We start from the raw sequence: 20,522 nt of genomic DNA, 5'->3' as shown, positions 1-20,522 counted from the left end.
TTTAGATCTTATACATAGAAACGTTCTTTTGTATCTCTTAATATTTAATTTTTAAAAACTTTAAGCAGTTATAAACAAGTTTCTCACAAAGATGGGAAAATACCTGCGTCTCTCACAAGACCTAACAGAAGTGGCTCAGACCAGGTGATCTGTGTCACGTGCCTTTCTGAGTGGGGGGCGGGGTGGGAGAGACAGGGCTTGGGAACTGTGTGTCGGGTGGGAGGTTCTCATTGGAATGGAGACTGATAGACCATGCGATGTGGCCAGAGGGCCGAACACCGAATCACAGGTATGACTGGCTCTTCCCTTGGCGGGGCAGCATAGCACCTGCTGCTGGGGGCCAGCTTTCTCCGCCCCTGCCTTGGAGCTTCCTACCTGTGGCCCACTGGGTGGTGGGAGCAAACCCAGGGCGTGGAGTCAAGCTGTCTTCATGCCAGGAGAGGAATCAGCGGGACTGGGTTGTGAAGGCTGCACGGTCACAGGTCACCAAGGGAAAGTCTACCCACAGCCTCCACCCTGACCTTGCTTGGGCCCTCCAGAAAGGGATTGCCTCATTTGTCCTTGGACTCTCTGATTCTGGAACTTTCTGTCATGAAGGTCGTTCCTAAGGCTCAAACCACTGACCGCAGTTGCACATCTTTAGGCTGCAGCTCAAGTTGAACTTCTCTCCCTGGTGGCTGTCGAGTTCCTGGCGGCTGCCAGGCTGGAAGTCTCACCGTTGCCGACTGTGGGGCAGGGCAGGGCAGTGTCCCGAAACGTCATGTCCCGTGTACGGAGGTCGCTGACTACTCAGCAGAGACGCGGCCCACATCTGCGGCCACCCACACACGCAGGCACTGGCTCATCCCAAGGGCCCAGGAATAACCATACTGTTTGACCTGCTGAAGGCCTCCGATTCCACAGGAGCATCTGGAATCCCGGTTGGGCTCCAGACCCAGAGAAGTGCATGGTATTTTCATGTGTCAGAGACAAGCTCGGGGGACGCCGGGACCCGGCAGTGAAGTGATCTGTGGGAAGAGTTTCTAGCAGTCAGGACGTGCTGATGAAATCCTGTTACATGAGAAATCAAGGTGCTCGGGGAACTTGTGATGTCATCGCAATTGTTGCAAATGCACAGAGAAAGTAATGTGGTGAAACCCATAAATGTCCATAAGGCAAAATGTCCACAATGCTGACCTGGGCATTGGTGTTGGGATTATTTTATTCTTTAATCTCAAAGTCTTAATTTTTATTATTTTATTATTTTTATTTTTTTAAAGATTTTGTTTATTTATTTTTAGAGAGAGGGGAAGGGAGAGACAACGAGAGGGAGAGAAACATTAATGTATGCTTGCTTCTCGCGTGTCCCCCACTTGGGGACCTGGCCCACAACCCAGGCAGGTGCCCTGATTGGGAATCAAGCTGGTGAAGCTTTGCTTCTTAGTCTGACACTTAATCTACTGAGCCACACCAGCCAGGGCTCAAAGTCTTAATTTTTAGTTAAACATGGCCACAGGTGTGAAGGCACCTAGCAGGTGTCCAGTAAATACTAGCTGCATCTGCACCAGAGGCCACACTATGCTGCCCTCCTCAAAGGCCGTCCACCTCAGCTCCTTGTCCAGACCATCCGCTCCTCCTTCCTGTAACATGCGCATGCACAGGGAGCTCATGTCAGCAGGGACGTAGCCAATGAGACCTTCACTCTTAAGAACACATCTGTATATCGAAGTACAATTTTCAAAGTAAACTCCAAGTATACAAGGTCTGTCTGAAAGAAGTTCAGCCATTTTAAATATAATGAAAACGGTTTGTGTGGCATTGATATAACTGGGCAGCCAAGGAGAGTGGACTGGAATGTGCATGCATGAATAATGACAACTTATCTGTGTACTAGTCAGTAGGGGCAGTAAGTGCTGTTGAGTGAGCATGTGTACTGTGTGGCTGCTGCATTAAAAATGAGCGACTAGAGCAATGAATGTGCAACAAATTTTGCATTAAGCTTGAACATTTCTCCACAGAACCTAATCAGATGATTCATAAGGCCACAGCTATGGGCCACTGGTGATTGGCAGCTTCATCACCACAATGCTCCTACTGGTGCATCACATCTTGTGCAGTTTGTTTGTTTTTTTTCGAGACATCAAATCACCCAGGTGACTCAGCTACCCTACAGCCCAGATTTGGCACTCTGAATTCTGGCTTTTCCCAAAACTAAAACCACCTCTGAAAGGGAAGAGACTTCAGACCTTCAGTGAGATTCAGGAAAATACGATGGGGCAGCTGATGGTGACTGGAAGAACTGTGTGAGGTCCCAAGGTACCTACTTTGAAGGGGACTGAGGCATCATTGTCCTATGTACAATGTTTCTTGTATCTTGTATCTTCTTCAGTAAACATCTCTATTTTTTATATTACATGGGCTGGATACCCTCTGGACAGATCTCGTATGAAATATTTTTAAACCTCAACTCTTAGGAAAACTAAATAAAAGAAATGTGAAAGACAACCTCTGATAAGATACCAAGTTCTGAGTTTTAAGATAGTGAAAGATGTCACCAAAAAACTCAAGGAATGTATCTTACATAAAATTGAAACTTCTGTAGAGAGGAAAAGAATATAACCAAACTATAAAGCAAGTGAACTGGATACATGTCACAGTAGATACATTACAGAAACATTGGCTAGTGGTTTGTGCAGAAAACTGTTAAATTTTTTTTAAAATCCCTGGCAACTCATAAGGCAAAAAAAAAACAAGACAGTCGGAACAAAAAAATACATACAGAAAATTTACAGAAAACAAACATCAAGAAAGGTTGACTTCATTATCACATAAATGTGAATTAAAACAGCAATATTCCACACTGTATACACCAGTTTAGAAAATGATGTGTCAGCGCAAAGCCCGGCGCTCCTGAACCCTGGCACACCTGTCCCAGTGACGGCGCTGACTGCAATCTCCTTTCACAGCAAATGGGTTGCAGTGCCAAGAATTGTAAAGGATGTTCCAAACCTTTGATCCTGTACTACTAATCCCAGAAATGTGTGCTAAAATGATCATTTAAAGGGAAGAGGAACCGTATCATGAAAATGTCCCTGGTATTCACTGTTGACAGTAGAGTCGAAGCACTGCAGATCTACAACACAGGGGACAGTTAAGTTGTCACCGCCATGGCGGTAACTGAGAGTGATGTGGAGAAATGTTTTTGGAGGCTGCCAAGAATGCCAAGTTATATCTGCATTACAGTTCAGACAAGTTATTTCCCATGTGGGTAAGGACAAAGAAAAGTTTAAAATCTGCTAAGGTATATTGGGTGGAGATTTTTTTTCTTTTTATATTCTCGGTTATTGTAATAATGTGTGTGCAGTAAGTCTGTGCTGGGATGGGGAAGTGTGAGTTGCAGACCAAAAAATGTCGGAACTCAGCCTGTCCTGTAGGATGTGATTTCAAGTTAGAGCGTGTAGCTGCAGCTTCTGACATGCCAGCGTCCCACCCCTCATTCCCTGGCCGGCGGACACTGTCATGCCTGGTGAGGACTCGGCCCCTGTTTGACTGTGTCTCACCCACCCTGGAGCTGAAACCGTGTCTGCAGCAAGTTCTTTTCAGAGTGCTGGAGAACTCTAACTCTCCCAGGAACCTACAGCTTGGCTGTAACCACCACTGACTCAATAAGTAGAAACCGCCGGTTGCATTAGGTGGGAGTTTGCAGCCAGTGTGCTTGGAGTCCTGCCCAGATCCCACATTTTCTCCCTGTGCCCCGACCCTGTGATTCCAGAAGCTGTGCTCTTTGAGGGGCATGCCCGCGGGCCCTCCGGAAGCCCCTGGAGATTAGACCGAGGGCGGGGGCTGGGGAGGCTAGAGTGTGGAACCCCGGGTGGGGACAATCCCTAGGAGTCACTCCCTGCAGAATCCCCTTGGGTCTGGCTGCGTGAGACTGCTCCTGGGGTGGCTTCCTCCCTTCCTGTCCCGTTGCCTACCCTCCCCCAGCCTCCCAGGAGGAGCTGTAAAAGTGCAGTTTTGACTACACTGAATCAAAAAGAAACGCATTTCCAGCCCTAATTTGTTTGTTGTTCTGAGATGCAGAGAGTGGTCTCCTCTCTCACTCTCCCTACTGGGTGGAGACTGGGGGTCCTGACTGGTCCATGCCTGCTGCTAATCTCCCTCCCTTTCTTGTCCCAGGCCAGGTACACAGGCCTCATCTTCTTCCACGAAGGCTGGCCACTGTGCATCCACGGGAAGGTGGTGGTGCAGTTGGCGTCCCTCCGCGGAGTCAGGCTCAGGCCTGGGGACTTCTACCTGCAGGTCACGTCGGTGGGGAAGCGGTCGGCCAGACTGGTCTTAAAATGCCTCTCTCAGCTGGGGCGAGGCTCCGAGGAAGTCACTGTGCCTGAGGCCATGTACGGCTCTGTCTTCACAGGAGAGTTCCTGGACCAGGTGAACAGGGAACGCAACAGCGTCCTCTTGAAAAACTGCTTGCTGACCTCAGGCTCCACTGTCTACCGCACCCCGTGGAGTAACGTCACAGTCCCCGTGTTTTTACCTGCCAGCGGAAGAGTACTGCCCAGCTGCTCCGCCCCTGGGCCCGAGCAGCCTCCCAGCAGCACCTTGGAGGCCCAGGCCCCAGCACCAGCCATGGCCAGCCCTGGTCTGCCAGGGAGCACCTCTTCCGGAGACACTCCGACCCTGCCTCACTGTGCCGAGCATCCTGGCAGTGACCAGCCCAGCCACATTCCTTACCTGAGAAGAGCCAAGTGCGAAAGCCCCACGACCCTGCCCCGGAGCTCTGGCGACGGCCCATGGGAGCCCCTGGAATGTCCCAAAGGATCGGGAGGGGGGCTGGACCCTGTGGACAAGGAGGATGGCCCCCAGGCCCTTACCTCTCCCGAGGATTCAGATAGCCCAAGAGAGCAGCCACCTGAGGTCCCCGCTGGCATGGAGACCAGACGCTGGTTCAGGAAGTCCTACATGGAGGCCCTTCGGAACCCTATGCCCCTGGGCTCTAGCTCTGAGGAGTCCCTCATGGATGAGGCCTCCAGCACCCAGAGCAAGAGGGCCGGGGCGGCAGCCAGCCCCACCCAGAAAGAAACCCCTGGCCCCCAGGGAGACTTCCAGGGCATTGGGGGTCAAGAGAGCTGTCCGGGAACTGCTGGGAGGACCCTTACCAGGAGGTCCAGGTCCTTGGACAGGTCTCTCAAGGGTGTCCAAGGTGACATCCTACAGGCCTCCCCTCACTCAGCCAATGCTGGACCCGGAGGTGTCTTAGGAGGACAAGCCGTGGGGACCAGAAACTTGGGCTCCAGCCAGCCTTCTGTCTGCACCAAAGAGAAAGGTAAATGTCTCCTCTCCCCTACCCGCTTCTTCCCCCACTGTCCCCTCTCTCCCTGAGCTTCCTCTGCTCCCCCGCCCACCCTGTCCCATTTAGTCTGATCACTTGGTTGAGTAGAAGCCTGTCTCCATATCCATCTTGACTGTTGAAAATAATGTTCACATGCATTCCTTTCCTGTGGCTGCTGCACAAAGTACTGCAGACACAGTGGCTTAGAACAATAGAAACCCATCCTTTCACAGTCTGGAGGCCAGAGCCTGACCTCACAATGCCACAGGCTCTGAGTGAGGGTCCGTCCAGCCCCTCCAGCTGCTGGGGGCTCCGGGCACGCCCAGGCCTGTGGCACTCCTGGCCTTCTCCCTGTCTGTCTCTCCATGCCCGAAACCACCCTGCCCTTTCTCTTCTGAGGACACCTGTCTCTGGGTGTAGGGCCTGCCCTAAACTTCATGAATCCACATCTGCGAAGACCCTTCTCCATGTAAGGTCACGTTAACATGTTCTGGGAGTAGACACACCCTTTTGTGGTGTGCACACCACGCACCCCGACATGGTATTAATCATTGTTCATATAGATAAATTCAGTTTAATGTTCATTTGCAATGACACCAGGTCAGTGACTTTATGCCCCTTAGTTACACACCCTCAGTAAGTTTCTGAGCATCCACTCCTGGAGCACTTCTCCACAGGCTCTGGAGGGAAAAGGATTACCTAGCAGACTGTGTGTGGTGCATAAAGATAAGGAAAGTATGATAACATATTTCTTAAGTCAAAAATTTCAGCTATTTCCCCTTTTCTTGTATAAAGAAATGTTCTGTGGAGAACAAAAACAATGACTTTAGAAAGAAGCATGAAGTGTGAATGCGTCGTGGGCCTTAGAGAGCGGGTTCAGCAAGTGCCAGCAGCCCTGCACAGCAGATGCAGCAGTGGGAGTGAGGCTCCTCTCCTGTCTCCTCACCTGCCCCCACCCCCATCCCCACCCCCCCTGGGCGCCCCCGGACCACCCTGGCCGGTGGGGAGGCTCCAGTCTTGTCCAGTCTTGTTTGCATCTGAGGGCTCCTGGAGGCCTCTCCTCCGGGTGGGCCTGTCCGCCACACCTGTGCAGGGCCTATCCGGAAGTTAGGCCGGGTGCTCCTGCCTGAAATGCTGAGAAGCTTTGGGTAGCATGGTGCACACACTGGACGTACTGCAAAGAGTTGTGTAGTGTCATTATTTACTTAGGGTTGACACTTACAAAACATTCTATCACCACTCTGCAATTCAATTAAAGTTAAAGTAAAGCAATAACACCCTGACCATTGCTTCCAGGTCCTAAACTGTCTTTTATTGTCCATTTCCTTTCCCATTTGTGTTGGGCAGGGAACACACAATCCCACACACACACTGGGTGACGCTTTGAAAACTCATGTCTGCAGCAAATCTGCAGGTAGGAGACAGCGCTTATGTCTTCAGCCCCATGTGCGTGTCCAACACAATCAAGTACATTTCTCCCCAGGGAGGGGTGCTGGCTGTGCGCATGCTTTCGTGGACGTTCTGGCACCGTGTCACTGACAGTGCTGTGGCACAGGGTCTCAGACGTTTGACAATAACCAGATGGTGTCTGACAGTCATGCAGGTGGTAGGTTTAGTTTAAACAAACCAGCACTGCCCGCTGGAAACAGGGCCGGTTGACTCCTGTGTGTAGAGTAGCACAGCTAAGAAGATTCAAGGTCTCGGCATCAGAAATGTTGTATTCTCAAGTAATCATCTCTCTCGGGCCCAGTGGGCTTTGTCTACTCAGTGTCTGGAGACTGCACCTGAGATAACGCTGGGGGCTGGCAGGGGGACCTGAAGCTGGAGCTCACTGCCTGGGACAGCGCCCCTTCCCTTCCTATGCCACCTCCTCTCCCTCCTCGCTGATGAAGCAGAACCCACCTGTGTGGGGTGTCTAACAGCCAGGAAAGAAGGAAGACACTGAATAAGTAGAGGCTACTTCCGCCCGTGAGGAGGTAGGCAGTGTTACCAAAGGTCTGGCCAGAGGACCAGGACATTGATTACCCAACCAGTGACAGTGGATTGTTGATACATGCTTTGCCCTTCACACCCTGCTTTCGTTGGAGTCAGGTCCAGCGGTGTGGTCCCAGACTCCTTATGTTCATTAACACAGGGAAATGCCTCATCTGGAACCCCCTGCTGACACTATGTTAAACAAGTGAAAGCACATTCACTCTTCTGTAGTTCTAGGCGCAGCTTGTGCCTGCAGTTCCAGCTTGCTCCTCCTCTGTTCCAGCTTTCTGTTCCTCTGTTCCAGCTTGCTCCTTCTCTGTTCCAGCTTTCTCCTCCTCTGTTCCAGCTTTCTGTTCCTCTATTCCAGCTTTCTCTTCCTCTGTTCCAGCTTGCTCCTCCTCTGTTCCAGCTTTCTCCTCCTCTGTTCCAGCTTGCTCCTCCTCTGTTCCAGATTGTTTGTTCCTCTGTTCCAGCTTGCTCCTTCTCTGTTTTAGCTTTCTCCTTCCCTGTTCCAGCTTTCTCCTCCTCTGTTCCAGCTTGCTCCTCCTCTGCTCCCACTTGCTCTTCCTCTTCTGGCCTCCTCCATCTCCTGAGACTTGGCTTTGTCTCCTCTTTAAACATCAAATTAACATAATTTCAAAACTATAAACGTAGCATTTCAGAATTTAGCATTTCAGAATATCACACTCAGATCATTCACTATTCATTCAGCCAGTAGTAACTGAGCAGCTGTTTCTCATTAGCCACCGATGGCTACTGCTTTTATTCCTGGCCATTTTGACGTTATAGCCCCTACCTAAGACGACTCCTCTCACTGTCTCAGGGTGCAGGCTGAATTCAGGAAAAGCCTACGTGAGTGGCCTACTCAACTATGTCTGATGAGAAAAGCCCTCCGTGAATGTGAGGTCCGAACCCTGTCTGCGAGAGGAATCTTGGGGTTTACTGCGGAACGGGTTTTCCCTTTGGCCGGTGGTGACGTGTCCTAGAAAATGTGTGGACGTACATGAAAAAACTTCACTCTCGAGGATACTGTGCGAATGGAGTCCCCGGCTAGTGGAGGGATAGGCAAAATGCCGTCCATCGGTCTGTGGAATGAGACCCACCACGGAAAAGAGTGGGGCTGTGGCACGGGCAACGTCACAGGTGAACCTCAGAAACAGTTCTGCTGAGTGAGAGAAGCCGGACTAGAGACCACAGCTGTGTTTGGTTCCGTCTGTACGATAGGTCCAGAGCAGGTGAATTTGCAGACGGGAGGTAGTCAGGCGGTGGCCCGGGGCTGGGGTGGGAGAGGACATCTGCTGTCGATGGGCAGGGCGGGTCATTTTCAAGGGATGAAAATGTTCTAAAGCTGATTTGTGGTGATGGTTGCACCACTTGGTAAAGCTGCTAAGCACCTCTGAATTGTACACCCATGACGTGGGTGAATTTTATGATGTGTAAAACATACCTCAATAAAGCCTTTTTTAAAATATGGGAAAGCCTGCTGTGGACTCCTCGGGCCCAGCTCTGATAAGGATGCTGTGCACAGTTAGTTACACAGTGTTCGCTCTGAGAGAAGTTAGTCCCTAAGCCTCGTCTCAGAAGCCTCTGAGACGAGGCTTAGGGACGGGAAGGTTAAGCCTGGGCTGCTTCACGGTGCCCCTCAGGGCTCTGGTTCCAGCACCCGCTTGCCATCTCTGACCGAGCCTGTCCCTCCACCCAGGAGGGCGACACATGCCCTGGGCAATTGCAGGACAGGGTTTTGGGTCTGCTCGCTCTGTCTGTGACGTGGCTGTCCTGTGGAGTGCTGTGTGGGTACAGCGCTGACTGGGGTGCCAAGAGGGACCAGGACCACTGTCATCCCCTCCATGGTGATGCACAAGTGTGGGACCCCGTCTGTGAGGATGCAGGAGGGCGAGACCCTCCCTCTCTCATGAGGATGACACCTGCCCTGGGGTGCTCTCACCCCCTGGGGACATAGTTTTACCACGCTCTTTGGAAATCCGTACTACAGAGTAAATCAGGATGACAGCATTCAGTATGAAAAGCTTCTCCCCGAGGTCTTCAGGGAGTGAGCACTCCTGGCAGACTGAAATATTTAACTCTCCGTGTCTGTTTGTGACCCCCTTCTCAGGAACGAACACGCCTGTCCCGGAAGGTGTGGCGCACTTGCATTCCCACCAGGAATGGGACAGGTTCTCACGGAAACCCACTGTTTCCACTCGCAACTTTATCCTTGTGCCCGTAGCGAGCCGAGCAGCTGCCCTCAGGCCGGAGCAATACTTCGTCTTTGACCAGGTCTCTTTCTGTTGTCCAGCCAGTGTCGACGCAGATGGCCGCCGCTCCCAAGGACCCAGCCCCAGCAAGTTCCCAGCCATGCGTGCTGAGCTGCTGTGCTCTGAGGGTGAAGGGCAGCCCCCCAGCACAGGAGACCTGCCCAACCAGGTGCCCAGGCAGGTGCTGGAGATCGACTCAGAGCTGCTGCAGTCGGGGGCCGTCAGCCTCCCAGGTGAGCCTGGCTGTCCCACTCTCTTCAGGCTGCCGTAACAAATGCCACAGACAGGGCAGCTTATAAAAATGAACTTATTTCATACAGTGATCAGGCGGCCAGCATCATCAGGCTCCAGGGCGGGGCCTCTTCCTGATCCACAGTCGGCACTTCCACTGTGTCCTCACCTGGTAGAAGGGGTCATGGAGCCTTGCAGAGTTTCTTATAAGGGCACTAGTCCCATCCATGAGGGTTCCAGCATCATCACCTAAGCACCGTCCAAGGCCCCACTTCCTAACACCATCAGATCAGGCATTAGGATCTGAACATGTGAATTTGGGGGACACAAACACTCAGATGATAACAGTGGCCATCACTCTCAGGCCAGCATGGCCTTCACCTGCCCAGGTGAGTGCCAGGCTCGCCTCTACTCTCAGATCTCATATCTACGCCAATAACAGTTTGCAGACCCTAGCTCACAATTTCTCAGGCTTGAAGACACGTGCCCCCACTGGGGCTTCCCCCTTTCTCAATGCCTTCCATCTCTGCAGGGACCCGAGACCGCCAGGGGAGAGCAGTCGTGCAGGTCTGCACGAGGAGCCCACTCTGGTCCAGCCAACACACGTCCAGCACCCAGCTGACCCGCCTGCTGAAGTACCTCCATGGCATCCCCAGGTGGGACTGAGTCAGGTTTCTACCTTTCAGACCCCTTTGGGGATAAACTCCTGTGAACACGTGTCCTCCGTGAACACGTGTCCTCCTGTGAGAGTTTTCATTTGTAGCTTCGGGGATTCTCGTGACATGGGCAACACACCCCTGTCTGCCCCTCGGACTCCTGCTGCCTGGCTCCTCTCTGCCCTCTGCCCCATCTCCCACTCCTCCTCTCCGGCACACCGCGCTGCCTCTGCTCGCCCTGCCCTCTCCCCGCTGAGCCGAGGCTCTGCCACACACGTGAGCCCTGAGCTCAGCGTTGCTCTGCGTTGTTCGGTACTTGCTCTCAGCATTCTTTGTTTACTGGTTTACACTCCACCTCTTTCTAAAACATATTTGAACTGGTCTCAGATAAAGATACGAACTGATATAAAGGTAACGTTTAGAATAAACCTGTGAAGAAGTCATTCAAATGAGTAGAATCTGGTACTAGGAAGCAGGCAAGACCGACTGGTGAAAATGGGGCCTTCCGTTCAGCCGGGCAGTGCCATGTGCCGGAACAAGAGTGTGCCGGCTCCTCAAGAGAGACTCATCCTCCTGACAGAGTTCTCAGAAGAGCAGGTCTCCTGGATCCTGTGTAAGGATATGGGTATGGAGCAGGTCTGCCTGGGACCTTCCTTGGGCTGTGGGTGTGGGTCTCTCCGTGGACCGAGGACAGAGACAGAAGAGCTGGAGTCCAGGATGGTTAAAGCGTGTTTTTTAGGTCCCCTTGGTCTCATCGGATGCAGACATGCTTTGGATCGTCCTGCGGCTTCCAGACCAAGATCCCCCGAATGATGTTGGCAGAAGCACCCCCCCAAAGGAGGATGAGCTCAGTCATAATAAGGACACATGGCCTGTCTCCAAATGCTGGCTGCGAGTTTACCGGCTGGGCACTCGGTGCACCTCAGCATAAAACAGGGAGGTGACAGCTCTCTCCGAGGCATGTGGGAGGGTTAGAAGTAACTCCCTCAGGTGCCTGCGCTGAAATCCAGAGCATCCATCATCTTCCACCACGTCACATCACAGCATCGCAGTTACATAGCACGCATCGTGTGATGTGATCTCATGTGAAAACATGCTGCCATGTGATACACATGTGAGCTCGTGTGAGCCCATGGTATGTGGCACATGGTCACATGCTACATCACCACATGTGGCCTCATGTTCTTCGTGGTATATCAACGTTCTAATTTAATTTCTTCTGAAACAGCATAGGTAGGATCAGTGTGGGAACACCCAGGCAGAAGACAAGAGTTAAAGTACTCTCCCTACCACTCCTTTTTGCAGAACGGATTCCCCAGTTATCTGCAGGGCACTGGTGTCGCTGCCTTTGGGGAAGGCTGGGACTTCAAATTTGTCCTTCGGCACAGGTTTCCATATATTGAAACTATCCTGAAAAAGAATCATTTCACTCTCGCATTAGTTTATGCCTCGTAAGCCTCAGGTAAAGGACCTCGTCTATTAACAAAGGCTTCTTTAATGGCGGCTGGAGTGGGGGGCTGTACACTTTTGGGGTGTTTGCCCTTGGCATCCTCAGCCCCGAGCAGCTGGCGAGCGGTGCTGTGTTCTTCATTTTGTAAGGAATGCCTGCGAGTCAAGGTTGAGGGTACTTAGGGGGTCAGCAGAGCCAGCGCTTGAACCTGGAAATTCAGCCCCCTGCTTTTCCTGCCTGGCCACAGCAACTTCAGACAGCCCAGCACTGCTCACCAAGGAAGGCATCTCTGCCAGCTCAGGGGCTCTAGGAGAAAGCCTCTGTTGAGGAACGTTTCTAAAGCACTTGGGACAAAGCCGTCCTCGGGCCCCAGGCTTTGGCTGGTTTTCTCCCTGCAAGCATTGTGATTTCACTAGCATCCTGGTAGAGAACTGCACTTTGAAAAGCTAAAATCCACGCACCATCATGGGATGTGACACGTGCCTTCTGCTCTCTGAATGAGGTACCTGAGATGTCAGCATTGTTAGGAAGAGCACCTAGCAGTGTCTTGTTAGTGGTTGCTGCAAGTGCGCTACAAGGAGCCACGTGTTCTGTGGGTGCACCTTGTCAATGCGCTACCATCAAACTCAAAACATACACAAAATCTTAAAACTGGAAAGGATGTCAGTTGTTATTCATCCAACCTGTGCAATGAAGGAATCCAAAAACCCGTGCATCCATCCCACACTTCTCTGGGAATGCAAAAGAGAAGAGGATGTGGTTCCTGCCCTCAAGGAGACACACATGGGAACCCCATGTACCGCAGCTCCCAGCATAGGCGAGTCCACAGTGCTGGGAAGGAGCTGCATTCCCAGCCAGGGAAGGGGGCTCCTGACGTGGGAGGGTGAGTGCAGACGGGAAGAGAGGGCTATCCATGTAGAAGGAAGAGCACACGCAGCCCCTGGACAGTTGGTCACTTTCTGGTCAGGGGGTGGCACTGACAGAGGCAGGAAAGTGAGGACAGAGACAGTGTGAAGGGAGCAGGTGCCCCTCAGCCAGAAGACCACACTGACCTCAGTGTGCAGCAGACGGAGAGGCCACAGTGGTGGCAGGAACACAGCCCTGAGGCCTTGGCAGCTCCCCTTGCCTGGAGACGCCACCGGACATGACTGGTCCATCACAATGAGACCTGATTGCTTGCTTCCGCCTGACAAGCAGCGTGACTCCTAAGAAGGTTGATGTTTGTAAAGTCAGGACTCCTCAGTTCTAGACACAGGAGGGTCTGGGTGAGGAGGTCTCATTGAGAGATGGAGAAACTCATCCTGGAAGAGATTTAACCTGCAGTGGTTAACACCATCTGTCTTTCTCTCTCCAGGAAGGAGGTGCGGGACCTGGGGCTGGTCATACTGGTGGACGCACGCAGGAGTCCAGCTGCTCCTGCCCTCTCCCAGGCCCTGGCAGCTCTGCAGGTGAGTCGGGGTCACTCCTGAACTCATGTTTGAGCATCTCAGGGCTGTGTGGGCCGTGAGCACAGAACCCTGTTGGGAAAAGCGTCCAGCCCACCACCTGGTCGTCACTGCAGGCCTTAACAGCAGAGCCAGCAGGATCCGCCTGTGCAGGCGTTCTGGTGCCATGCTCTGTCTTGGCAGGAGTGGTAATGACCTCTTCCCCACCTCGCATGCCCGTATCAAACATCTGACGGAATCAGGTGCGGAGGTATGCACGTCACCCCACCAGGCAGGGATGGAGGCCTGGAGGGGCAGCCGCTGCTCACTGTGAGGACAGGGACCCTGGACCCTGGGTGCCAGGACTTCTGAGAGGCCTCGGCTGGGTTCCAGGGGGTTTGTTCAGGAGGTTCATGGTCCCCCCAGGGAGACCCCATCCTGCATTCTGGTTCATGAGTAAAACGCAGAGGAAATTTGAATCCCTGGAGTGGGGATAAAGATACCGCTGGGATGTGGCAGGGACTGAGGGCCAGGCGGGGCCTGAGAACATCAGTCTCCCTCAGACCAGTGCACAAAGGGCCCTCATGTGTCAAGTGCTGTCCTGGAGTCTGAGGTCAGAGGCCCCTGGAAGCTTCTCCAGCTGCCTCAGCTACTCCGTCAGCTAAAATCTGTCTATTTAGCAGAGACAGAACAGGTCACGGTCCCTAAGTTTAGGGACGCCAACTGGAAGTTCTTTCCAAGAAAGGCAGAGGTTGGGACCTGTCTGAGGTAGGTGTTGAGGCTGGGCTGTGGAGGCCAGGCCAGAGAGACCTGGGGAGATTATGGAAACGTCCAGGCAGGACACACGAGGCCTGGAGCCAAGGCTAGGGAGTAGGGTGGATGAGTTAGCAGGAGCAGGGGTGTCCCTGGTTAGGGCACCCAAATGGTGGTGCTGCTCCTGGCCTGGCACAGCAATCAAAGCAATCAAAGGGAGCAGATTCTGGGAGAAGAAAAAGGCCCCTGGCCACCCAGCACCGCTGAAAGGAATCTCAGAGCAAACCTCAGGGGTGACGCCTGCACTGCAGAGGGATGTGCATGCTCGGTCTTCGCTGTCACCGGGAGAGGCTCGCATTGCATGCCTTTAGAGCCCGCACTCGCTCGTCTGACCCAGCAGCGGACTGACACGCCCAGATCCAGTTTCCGTCAGACAGTGCAGAAGCGCGTCATCTCCTGCCTGCTCCCATTCCCTGCCGTCGGGCTCAAAGTCAGAAACCAGCATGTCATCCAGCTCTGTGTTCATATTCTGCTCAAGGCATGGAAATTCCTCCGCGATTCTGGTCTTCCTTAATTACATGCAATTTTACTGTATATAACAGTAAAGACTGAGACATTGCCAAGTAAGATTTTCTAAGAAGATAGGTAAATGACTGCTTTTCAGAAAGACTGTGAGGGAACTTCTGTTGAAAGATGAAGTGTTGGCGACCCTAAGATTTTCTCCGAGTTCTTTGATTTTGCCAAAAGATTGTTCATCTGAACTCCCTGGTTGGCTGGAATCCACCTGGACAATAAGGCAGCATTTGTTTCTGTCTCAGGAATGCACGTCTCTAAAGTCAGTGGCTGAAGCAGGTATGCCTCAGGTAATAACAGCAGGTCAACACCCATATAAATAGCAACTTGAGAGAAAAGCAACTTTGTTTTTGCCTCCAAAACCAAACTAAAATGTCATCATTGATTAAAGATTTTGAGAAATGTAACCAGAAGTTTTGATCAAATTCCTAGAAATCCTTTCATTTGCCTCATGTAGCTTGTTGGGAAAACTGTGTGTAATAATGAAAGCCCTGTGGGAGCTCCAGACCCGCGTGCTGCGATGGAGTCCTGGCTGGGTGTCCGGCAGCACTGGGTGCATCTGCGGCCCACACGGGTTTCAGACACATCCAGGTTCCAGTGCCCTTATGGAAGCCTTTTATGAACTTCAGAGGCCAAAGCAGGCAGCTGCTCATGGCCCCACCCATGGAAGCTCCTCTGGAGGGTCCTGGCCTCACTCCCCCTCATGGGGACCCAGCCCCCAACACTTACCCTTGTCCACAGGCAGCTTCTGCCTCCTCTGGACAGTGCTCTGGGAGCCCCACAAGGGGCTCACGGGCGCTGGCAGTGCTCACGCAGCCCGGACCAGCCCTGCCCTCCTTCCCGCTGTGTTTCTTCCACCTTCAGCCCCAGGTGGTGGTTTTGGGAGCCTGTCGGGGAAATAGTCCTGGTTGTCAACCCTATCTGCTGGGTGCCCTGCCACCGTTGTCAGCCCTGATTCATGGCCCTTAATTCAGAGTCAGTAAATTGTGTCCATGCTGGTCACTTTTATCATTAGCTGACCTGGAGAATGTGATGAAGAAGGTTTGAAATTTGTGTTCAAAGGGAGAAAAATTAGAACAACTGTAATAGTATAAACAATAAAATATATATATATCAAAAAAGAAATTTGGCCCTAGCTGGTGTGGCTCAGTGGGTTGAGTGCCAACCTGCAAACCACAGGGTTGCCGGTTTGATTCCCAGTCAGGACACATGCCTGGCTTGCAGGCTGGGTCCCCAGTAGGGGGTGCGCTAGAGGCAACCATACATTGATGTTTCTCTCCCTCCCTTCCCCTCTCTCTAAAAATAAATAAATAAAATCTTTTAAAAAAAAGGAAATTTGTATTCAGAGGAAGCTTTGAAACCCAGTGACTTGCTGCAGGACCCAGGACGGCACCCTCCCCCACCAGAAGGTAGTACTCAAGCTGCAGGCTCCCCATGGCGCCCCTCCTCTCTGAGCGCAGGGCCAGGGCCCCTAAGGCGGCGGGGTTAGTGCTGGAGCACCTTTCATAGCTGTAAAGGGCTTGGAGAGCTCTGATAGCAGGGGGTCGTTCTCAGGCCAGTACTGAGGGGTGAGGTGCAGGTTCTGGGCAGGAATGAGGTCAGAACCACGTGTGTGCCAAGGGTAGGGGCTGGCACGGTATCACCACCTCCACCCACCACCACAAGGTCCCTGACCTGCACCCATCGTGGCACTGGTTTTGTGAGAAGCTGTCCAGGTACCAGGATGAGCCACCTGCGGGTTCTCGTGCTGCACTGTGTTAGGTGCATGGTGTGTGTGGGCCCAGGAGCAAAGCCGGGCCTGCAACCAGGAAGATGCTGTTGCACAGGCTCTTCCTGAGGCCAGAGGACTGCTGCGACTTGTGATCCGTCGGCATCCAATAACAACTTGAAGATTAAGACCCTAGCCTCAAATAGACATGAGTGAGCCCTTCATGGGAAGTGTACAGGCTTAGCGACAGCGGTTCCCATGGTGTGTGAGGCCCCGGCAGTCCCGCCTGTGGCCCTGGAGCCCTCCCGTTGTCGGTCTGCCTTCTCGGCAGGTTGGACAAAGCCAGCCCAGAACCATTTATCAGTTTTCTTTGTAAGAACAGCCCCTTCCCAGCATTTCTTTGTTTTCAGACTTCCCTTAAATCCTGTACCACTCCAGTGCCACAGGGGAGACTGAGCCAAGAGTAGAATGGTCACTCTCCACCCATACCTCTCCAGAGCATAAGCTGGGACCTTTAACTTGTTATCACAAGTGAGTCTTCATGCTGGCTTAGGAGAGGAATCCAGTCCCACTGTAGCTGCTCACAACACTGGCACCCAGACTGCCGTGGCCTCGATGCCACTGCCCTGGCACTGGGGTGGGGTGGGGGGGCGGCAGCCTCGAGGTTTGCAGTTTGTGTGAGAAGCATGGATGTGACCTGGGATTCCAGGGTCGTGTTTCTGTTTTCAGTTTCCTTTTTGAGGAATATACAAAAGTGGGTAGGTTCTTTCACAGAGGGCAAAACTATGTAACTTTTTCATTACTACCTCAAGTAACTATGCTTCAAATTTATTAAATTATTCAACTTTAATACCATAAACAACTTTCCATTTTGAAAGGAAATAATGAATTTTCCCCCCTTGGTGACAGAAATCCTAGGAATTTGCTCATTCCTAACCACCTCCCTCCCGCCACTCCCCCCAAAACACATAACTGCAAGACACTAATATGGGTAATTGTCATAAGGCATTGACTCTGTTCTCATTTATCTGAGAATTAATATTAATTTTCTTTGCAATAGAACAGACCTTTTTTTTTAAAGATTTTATTTATTTATTTTTAGAGAGGGAAGGGAGGGAGATAGACATAGAGAGAGAGAGAGAGAGAAACATCAATGTGCGGTTGCTGGGGGTCATGGCCTGCAACCCAGGCATGTACCCTGACTGGGAATCGAACCTGTGACACTTTGGTTTGCAGCCCGCACTCAATCCACTGAGCTATGCCAGCCGGGGAAAACAGACCTTAATAGTAAAACTCCACTCAAATAGGACTATAGAGAAACATAAAACGCTTTGCAAAACTGTAATTTTAATGCATGGTAACTGAAAAGTTTAGCTGAACTGAGTGACAGGAAGAGAATACAGCTGTAGGATAGGAAAGCAAGACTGGTTCCTCCTTTGGGCTTTCTATGGTTTATTTATTCAACAAATATTTATAAAACATCATCATTCCTAAGAAGCCACTTGACAAAAATGCAAGTATGTGAGATTAAAGGAAGACCAAGAGGACACCAGCTCTGAGGCCCATCCAGTAAGCTTATCTCAAAATAAGGAATTTCCTAAAATCTGTTTATCACTATGAGAAACTTTGAAAAAGTAAAGCTTTAGAGAGGATGAATGAAGAAGCACTATGTAAATAAAAGCATTTGATTGCTAAATTATCTGGCCTCAATATAATCTAGCAGACAGAAGCCAAGGAGGTTTGATTAAAGTCATAAACACATCAAAATACAAGATTTTTTCCACCAGTATGGCTGGAACAATTGTACATCTGTATGCAAAGAAAAGGGGGAAAAATCCTCAACACATACCTCATACTATATGTAAAAATTAACTAAAAATGGATCATAGACCTACATGTAAAATCTCAAACTACAAAGCCACCAGAAGAACACATAGGAGAAAATATTCATGACCTTGGTTTAGGCAAAGATTTCTTCCCTGTGACCCCAATAGAATAATCCATAAAAGGGAAAAAAGATAAATTGGACTCCAACAAAAAAAATTTAGCAAAACTGAAAACTTCTCAAAAGATACTGTTACTAGAATGAAAATACAAGCTATGGACTGGGATAAAATATTTGCAAAACAGGTATCTAATGAAGGACTTGTACCCAGAATACTTAAAGTTGCAAAACCCAGTAATAAAACAAACACCCCAATAAAATAGGGGCAAAAGGTTTTAACACACTTAACCGAAGAGAATGTATGGATAGCAAATAAGCACATGGGAATATATTCAACATCACTAGTCATTGGAGAACTGCAACTTAAAGCCAAAACGAGATAACACACATACTGCAACGGCAAAACTGGACAGTGACGAGTGCCTGGTATTGCTGGTGGGTGTGCAGGGTGGTCCCGCCACTCTGGAAAACAACAGTCTCTTTAGAAGTTAAACATACACCTCTAATAGGACCCAGCAGTCTCACTGCTAGCTATTTCCCCAAGAGAAATGAAAACTTATGTTCACGCACTGTTTACAGTGGCTTTACTTATGATTGCAAACAGGTAGAAACAACCCAAATGTCCTTCAAGCGGTGAATGGAATGATAAACTCCAGCACTTCCATGCCGTGGAATACTGCTCAGCAATGAAAACGGATAAACTGCCAATGTTCACCACATGGGTGAATCTCAGGTGCACTGTGCGAAGCGCAGGAAGCCAGTACTGTGTGGTTCCATGTATATGGTAACTGGAAAAGGCAAAGTGATCAGAACAGAAAACAGATCAGTGGCTGCCAGGGGCTGGTGGGCTTGACAAAAGGAGCATGAGGAAATCTGGGGGATGTTAAACTGTTCTGTACCTTCATAGCGGTGGTAGTTACATGACTATAAGTTACATCAAAACTTAGAGGACTGTGCACTTAAAAGGGGGACTTTTATTATATGTAAGTCACAGCCAATAAACCTGATTACATTAAATAATTTATAAGGGCAAGTAATTTACATTCAGTGTGAAGGCAACTGCATTTTATGCATTCTAGGTATTTGGGGAAAATATCAAAGTGGAAGTAGCACCAATCAAAATTGGACAATTAACTCAATTAAGTTAAAAACTAGAAAGCTAATTAGTGTTTCTTATTTCAGAACACATCGCCCCCCATAATTCATAGTATTTTGCTCTTGGTGGATAAAGAATCAGCATTCAGACCTGACAAGGCTGTAGCAATTCAGGTAATGGCTTTAGACTCTTTTTTTTTAAATATATTTTATTGATTATGCTGTTACAGTTTTCCCAATTTTTTCCCCCTATACCCCCCAACCCTCCAGCATCCTACCCCCCTTAGTTCATGTCCATGAGTTGTACATATAGGTTCTTTGAGCCCTCTGTTTCCTATACCATTTTTTACCTCTCCGTGCCTATTTTATGCCTACTAATTGTGCTGCTTCTTCCCTGTACCTTTTCCCTCCCATTCCTACCCTCCCCCTCTCCACTGAAATCCCTCCATGTGATGTCCATTTCTCTGATTCTGTTCCTGTTCTAGTTGTTTGCTTAGTTTTTCTTTTTGTTGTTTTTCTTTTCTTTTAGGTTTGGTTGTCGATAGTTATGAGTTTGTTGTCATTTTACTGTTCATATTTTTTTATTTTCTTTTTCTTAGATAAGTCCCTTCAATATTTCATATAATAATGGCTTGATGATGATGAACTCCTTTAACATGACCTTATCTAGGAAGCACTTTATTTGCCCTTCCATTCTAAATGATAGCTTTGCTGGATAGAGTAATGTTGGATGTTGGTCCTTGCCTTTCATGACTTGGAATATTTCTTTCCAGCCCCTTCTTGCCTGCAAGGTTTCTTTTGAGAAATAAGTTGATAATCTTATGGGAACTCCTTTGTAGGTAACTTTCTCCTTTCTTCTTCCTGCTTTTAAGATTCTCTCTTTGTCTTTAATCTTGGGTTAACTTAAGGATGATGTACCTTGGTATGTTCCTCTTTGGGTCCAACTTCTTTGGGACTCTCTGGGCTTCCTGGACTTCCTGGAAGCCTATTTCTTTGCCAGACTGAGGAAATTTTCCTTCATTATTTGTTGAAATAAGTTTTCAATTTCTTACTGTTGTTCTTCTCCTTCTGGCACCCCTACAATTTGGATTTTGGAATGTTTCAGCCTGTCCCAGAGGTTCCAAAGTCTCTCTTCATTTTTTTGAAT

At 50.1% G+C, this 20,522-nt stretch overlaps 1 protein-coding gene across 1 annotated transcript in view; it reads left to right on the top strand.

Annotated features, from left to right (window-relative positions):
* PLEKHG4B (pleckstrin homology and RhoGEF domain containing G4B) overlaps nt 1–20,522 on the top strand; it is an 84,299-nt gene that overhangs the window by 38,626 nt on the left and 25,151 nt on the right. The window contains 5 exon segments of the mRNA XM_036020308.1: nt 4,156–5,305; nt 9,582–9,773; nt 10,304–10,427; nt 13,232–13,325; nt 19,463–19,549. Coding sequence (XP_035876201.1) covers nt 4,156–5,305; nt 9,582–9,773; nt 10,304–10,427; nt 13,232–13,325; nt 19,463–19,549 — 1,647 coding nt within the window.

Source organism: Phyllostomus discolor, chromosome 3 (assembly GCF_004126475.2).
Source record: "Phyllostomus discolor isolate MPI-MPIP mPhyDis1 chromosome 3, mPhyDis1.pri.v3, whole genome shotgun sequence".
Lineage (NCBI taxonomy): Eukaryota > Metazoa > Chordata > Mammalia > Chiroptera > Phyllostomidae > Phyllostomus > Phyllostomus discolor.
Note: the sequence above shows the minus strand (reverse complement) of the source record. Positions and strands in the feature narration are given on the sequence as shown.